The sequence below is a fragment of the Zea mays genome, chromosome 10 (assembly GCF_902167145.1).
Source record: "Zea mays cultivar B73 chromosome 10, Zm-B73-REFERENCE-NAM-5.0, whole genome shotgun sequence".
NCBI classification, from domain to species: Eukaryota; Viridiplantae; Streptophyta; class Magnoliopsida; order Poales; family Poaceae; genus Zea; species Zea mays.
The window spans coordinates 60,251,745-60,257,670 of NC_050105.1; the positions used below are offsets into that span (position 1 = coordinate 60,251,745).

Sequence of the window (5,926 nt, forward strand, 5' to 3'; positions counted from 1 at the left end):
TCACGTCCCGTCCAGGGACAACAAGAGAGCCTCCTCCCACGGCGTGAAGACGGTGCGCCCGTGATCCGTCCCTCGAACGGCTCGCGCACGCGCAACGGCCGCCCCGCCAACCACTCGCCCCGTCGCATTAACTCCACGGCGGGACAGGCGGCGCTTCCGGCAGGAGAAGCGGACGACGCTTCGCCTTCGCCGTAATAACCGCGCCAAAAAAGGTACACCATGTCGTTTGATTTCGTATCCTTTTCCCTTTTTCCTCTTTCTCTATCTCTTGCAACAGGGACCGGGAAAGGGGGATACCCCGAAAAGGATCCTTCCCTGTGAAGGAACCGGGCTCCGAGCCCCCCCCCCCTACTGATCAGAGGTTCGAAGGCTGGCCCTCCGAAGGGTTCAACAGTCGCCTCAGATCGCGTGGGCCCGACACCCACTACTGGTCAGGGGTTCGAAGGCTGGCCCCCCGAAGGGCTCCATGGCCGCCTCAGGCTACTCGGGCTCCGCACCCATTACTGATCAGGGGTTCGAAGGCTGGCCCCCGAAGGGTTCACAGTCGCCTCAGACACCGAGCGAGGGATGACCAGGGGTACGTTCGATACATAACCGAGGCTCGGGCTGCGCTCCCGAGGTACCCTAGGACATTTCCGAGACCAGCGGGAGCGATCTTGTAACGGAATCCCATCGGAGGGAGGCATCGAGCCCTCGGACCCCGTCGCCAGGGGACCGGGTCCGGCAGATCACCCGCAGGTACTTTTGGGCGTGCCTCTGGGCCCCTAGCCGACCCCCAACGAACGGGGCACGGACGTCCACTCGGATTACCCACTTGCAGCTCACCGGAGACACCATGTTCGGTGCCCATCGAGGGTAACATGGCGCACTCCCCCTCCTCCTTGCGGAAAGGCGACATAGGGGCGTATGTAAAAAGTCGAGTCTGTCCCTGATCGTCCCCTCGCCCTGTGCGGAGGCTCGGGGGCTGCTCTCGCAAACCCGGCTCCGGCCGAACCGTTGACAGCGTCAACATACCAGCCCGAGAGCTTGGGCCCCGACCGTGCACCCGGGCTACGGCCAGTTCGCATGAGGGAACGACCAGACCAGCCGAAGCGTTACGCAAGGCATTAAGACCTCGAAGGAGTGAAACCACTCCTCCGAGGCCTCGGGGGCTACACCCGGCGGGTGCGCTCGCGCGCACCCACCGGAACAAAATGCAACCGAGAAAGGCTGGTCCCCCTTGCAAAAAAGTGCGACGAAAGCCTCCAAGCGAGTGCTAACACTCCCTTCGAGACTCGGGGGCTACTGTCGGGGACCATAATTAGGGGTACCCTCAAGACGCCTAATTCTCAGCTGGTAACCCCCATCAGCATAAAGCTACAGAGGCCTGATGGGTGCGATTAAGTCAGGGATCAGTCCATACGAGTGACTCGATCACGCTTCACCCGAGCCTAGCCTCGGACTCGGGCAGCCGACCTCGAGGGACTTCCGTCCCGCCCGAGGCCCCCCTTTTAACGGCGGACACGTCTCCGGCTCGCCCGAGGCCTTGGCTTCGCTAAGAAGCAACCCTAACTAAATCGCCGCACCGACTGACCAAGTTGCAGGAGCATTTAACGTAAAGGTGGCCTGACACCTTTATCCTGACGCGCGCCCCCGGCAGAGCCGAAGTGACCGCCGTCACTCAGCCGCTCCACTGACCGGTCTGACGGAAGGACAGCGCCGCCTGCGCCACTCCGACTGCAGTGCCACTCAACAGAGTGAGTCTGACAGGCAGTCAGACCTCGCCAGAGGCGCCATAGGAAACTCCGCTCCGCCCGACCCCAGGGCTCGGACTCGGGCTAAGACCCGGAAGACGGCGAACTCCGCTCCGCCCGACCCCAAGGCTCGGACTCGGGCTAAGACCCGGAAGACGGCGAACTCCGCTCCGCCCGACCCTAGGGCTCGGACTCGGGCTAAGACCCGGAAGACGGCGAACTCCGCTCCGCCCGACCCCAGGGCTCGGACTCGGGCTAAGACCCGGAAGACGGCGAACTCCGCTCCGCCCGACCCCAGGGCTCGGACTCGGGCTAAGACCCGGAAGACGGCGAACTCCGCTCCGCCCGACCCCAGGGCTCGGACTCGGGCTCGGCCCCGGAAGACGGCGAACTCCGCCTCGCCCGACCCCAGGGCTCGGACTCCGCCCTGGCTTCTGCCGAACGACTTCCGCCTCGCCCGACCCAGGGGCTCGGGCTCGGCCTCGGCAACGGAAGACAGATTCGACCCCAGCTTCGGAGGAACGCCCACGTCGCCCGGCCTCGGACGCGGGCCCGCCACGTCAACAGGGAGCGCCATCATCGTCCTACCCCGAGCCGACTCAGGTCACAGAGAACAAGACCGGTGTCCCATCTGGCTAGCTCCGCCAGATAGGCAATGATGGCGCCCCACAAGCTCTGTGACGACGGCGGCTCTCAGCTCTCTTACGGAAGCGGGGGGACGTCAGCAAGGACTCGACCGCCCCGACAGCTGTCCCTCCGCCAGGCTCCGTTGCTCCTCCGACAGCCATGACATCACGACAGCAGGGTGCCAAGATCTCTCCGGCTGCCACGTTGGCATGTACTTAGGGCGCTAACTCTCTCTCCGCTAGACACGTAGCACTCTGCTACACCCCCATTGTACACCTGGATCCTCTCCTTACGCCTATAAAAGGAAGGACCAGGGCCTTCTCAGAGAAGGTTGGCCGCGCGGGACCGAGGACGGGACAGGCGCTCTCTTGGGGCCGCTCGCTTCCCTCACCCGCGTGGACGCTTGTAACCCCCCTACTGCAAGCGCACCCGACCTGGGCGCGGGACGAACACGAAGGCCGCGGGACTTCCACCTCTCTCACGCCCGTCTCCGGCCACCTCGCCTCTCCCCCCTTCGCGCTCGCCCACGCGCTCAACCCATCTGGGCTGGGGCACGCAGCACACTCACTCGTCGGCTTAGGGACCCCCCGGTCTCGAAACGCCGACAAATGTAATACAAATTATGTTGATATTCATACATGTTTTATGGAATGCAAATATGAATGAATCAATGAGATATACTTACTATCTTCGTCTCTTTGCATTCTTGTTTATCTATAAGATGATGAAGGCATGTCCTTCACGACCTTCGTCTGATGATCATTATGTCCATGAGGAGATAATGCTTTGGAAGACGAAGGTCCCTAATACTTAACAATCGTGTTGCCTTGTTCTTGATTCACAACATTTGAGAACAAGTGACCAACAGTTATATTATAAGATATTTTCGTTATGTAATAAAGATTATGACATTCATCTCTATAAACTGAGTTATTATATGTGTTGATCAAGTTTGGGCGCATATATGAGACACACCTGGGTTTGTCTCTTAAATCCAGGTGTGACACAAAAATAGAAGCGTGTGGATGGGACAACTATCTCTACAAATAGACTTATAAAGACGATTGTTCTTTTCAGATGCATCTTTTAAACTTATTTAGAGAGGTGGCTAGAGATCCCACCTTCCTCTAGAAGTTCATTTGTAGAGGTAGCTCGCATTCCTAGCCACGTCTACCAATAACTGATTTATAGAGATGGAAGGGGACATATGGCTGGGACAACCAACTCTAAAGAGACATCCTAACAGTCTACAAATCAAATAGTCGAACCACAAACCAAGTGATCAGACCCATCTTATCCAATCAAAGACATATACCAGTAACTTAGTGCTCTCCTACCACCTCTCTCTATATGTAAGAACTCCAATAAGCATTCTAATATGGAGAACATCACCACTATACATAGAGCTTAAGTGCTCGAATTAGGATATAAACCCGTCATGTTCTGAGTACTTAAGCCACAAAAAACTCATACATGGACCCACATCGTGTCGATAAGATTACTTTAGTGAAATCTAACCCAACGACAAGAACAAAGATTATTATTTCGAACTTCCATAGAGGTCATTGCACCAAGAAGCATGCGATACAAAATAGCACCCAAAACACTCGAAATTCTACCTTCTTATTTTAGGGCCTATTTTACCATGAAAACTCAAATCATGTAGTTGTATTACTCAAAGTGCATATTTAAAAGCATTCTTTGATACGATAAGCTATATGTGATTTATTTAGTAGTGGTTGTTCTCCCAGAATTGAGCCTGGAGCCAATCAATTGTCCCCTTCTCCACCTGGAAAGCCTTTGCCAAGACATCATCCGAAATCGGTGGCTTTGATCCGAAGACCGCATTGGCGATGGTAATAACCCCAGGGTTCTGGCTGCTGAGCGCCGCGATAGCAACGGCCGGCTTGTTATAGACCGGGTTGAATTGGAAATGGATGAGACCTTGGGGGAATACGAACACATCACCCTTGTTGAGCACCTTGGCAAATAGCTTGTTTGGGTTGGAGGTGACAAACCCGACGTAGAGTGTCCCCTCAAGAACCGTGAGGATCTCCGTGGCACGTGGGTGGGTGTGCGGCGGGTTCTCGCCCAATGGCGCGTAGTCGATACGTGCCAGGGAGATGCCAAGAGTGTTGAGGCCAGGGAGCTGGATGACGTTGATCAAAGTGACATTGGATCCCACCTTGCTCTTCATGGTGTCTCTAGCCTTATCAAGATTGGCTGCTTTGAAGAAGTCATCTGCGGTCACGGCCATGGAGTCCTTGCAAACAAATCCATTCACCTTCACTGTAGTACATATAGACGAAGCAAAAATAAGCATCGCTTAGAAATTAAGTACCACATAAATTCTTGTGGTAAAGAGACGTGTGTTAAAAAAAATTGACTACCCATCCGTGCTCACTCTAGGTTGGTACCAAAGGTGAACATAAGCATTCCTAGAAGTAAACATGAATCTAAAGTGCATACATACCAGGAGAGTGCATGTCCGCAACACAGAAATCCTGGAGCGGGCTAGGATCGGAAGCGGTGGCATGGGAAGCAACCACCGCTAGAAAAGCAGCAAGAAGGAAGTACGAGGACGCAGCCATTTTGTTTACTTCTCTAGCTTTTCTGTAGGCACTCTGTGCAGTACGCTAATGACCACCAACTGCTTAATTATGTTTGCTTCTGTTGTTGCTTTGGCCAAGCAGGGTAATGGAGGCGTGGCTTTATATAGCCGCAGCGTGAACTTGAGGAGCAACTGAAAAAGTCAGGTTCTTCTGAACCCATCCAACAGAAAGAACTAGTCTTTGGTTGCTGGAACCCGCTGATGAAAGACATGACTCTATCAACCTCTCAAAACTACTACTTGACTTGTTCGTACCGTACCATACTCAATCTTTGTTCTTACCTGCTCCTTATTAGACAAGAAGCTGCATTGCATATATGAATTTAATAACGCACACAAATATGTCACATAAAACCTATTTATAATACTAATAGTAAACTCTTATCTAAGAAAATTATCGAACCATGAAAATAAATAACAATCTATACAAAATTTTGACGCAGTGGGAAAATTGTGGCTTCGGATCTCACTCGAAAGACCAACACTACGGTAAAATAACAAACATCCGACGGTCACTTTATCTCCGACGGCTGCCTACAAGGCCGTCGGACGTACTTATGTCCGACGGCCACCTCTGGCTCTCGGAAATAGAGCCTTATGTCCGACGGCTGTCAGCGTTGCCGTCGGACATAACCTTACGTCCGACGGCCGAGTTCATAGCCGTCGGAGATAAGGTGTTTTAACGCGGACACAGCCCCGCGCGCGGTTTCATTTTCACGAGCGCTCCCTTTTCTCTCTGCCCGTCGCTGCCGCCGCCGTCTGCAACCAGCCGGGCCGTCGCCGCCCCGTCGCCGCCCACTACCCCACCGCCGCCCACTGCCCACAGCCCCGTCGCTGCCTCGCCCGCCTGCCGTCGACGACCGCCGCCGGCCGCGGCCCCGCTCGCGCCGGTCACCCCGTCGCCCACACCACCGGTGCTGCCCCGTCGCCGCCGGCCACATCTCCGCCCGCGCCG

At 55.1% G+C, this 5,926-nt stretch overlaps 1 protein-coding gene across 1 annotated transcript; it reads right to left on the minus strand.

The window, feature by feature from the left end:
- Window positions 1-3,867: 3,867 nt before the first annotated feature.
- LOC100286113 (germin-like protein subfamily 1 member 11) lies at window positions 3,868-5,043 on the minus strand. Its single transcript, NM_001159001.2, has 2 exons — window positions 4,834-5,043; window positions 3,868-4,649 (listed from the first exon to the last, which is right to left on the minus strand). Exons 1-2 carry the CDS (start codon window positions 4,949-4,951, stop codon window positions 4,090-4,092), a joined length of 678 nt encoding a protein of 225 aa, NP_001152473.1. The 5' UTR covers window positions 4,952-5,043; the 3' UTR covers window positions 3,868-4,089.
- Between the last annotated feature and the right edge of the window lie 883 nt (window positions 5,044-5,926).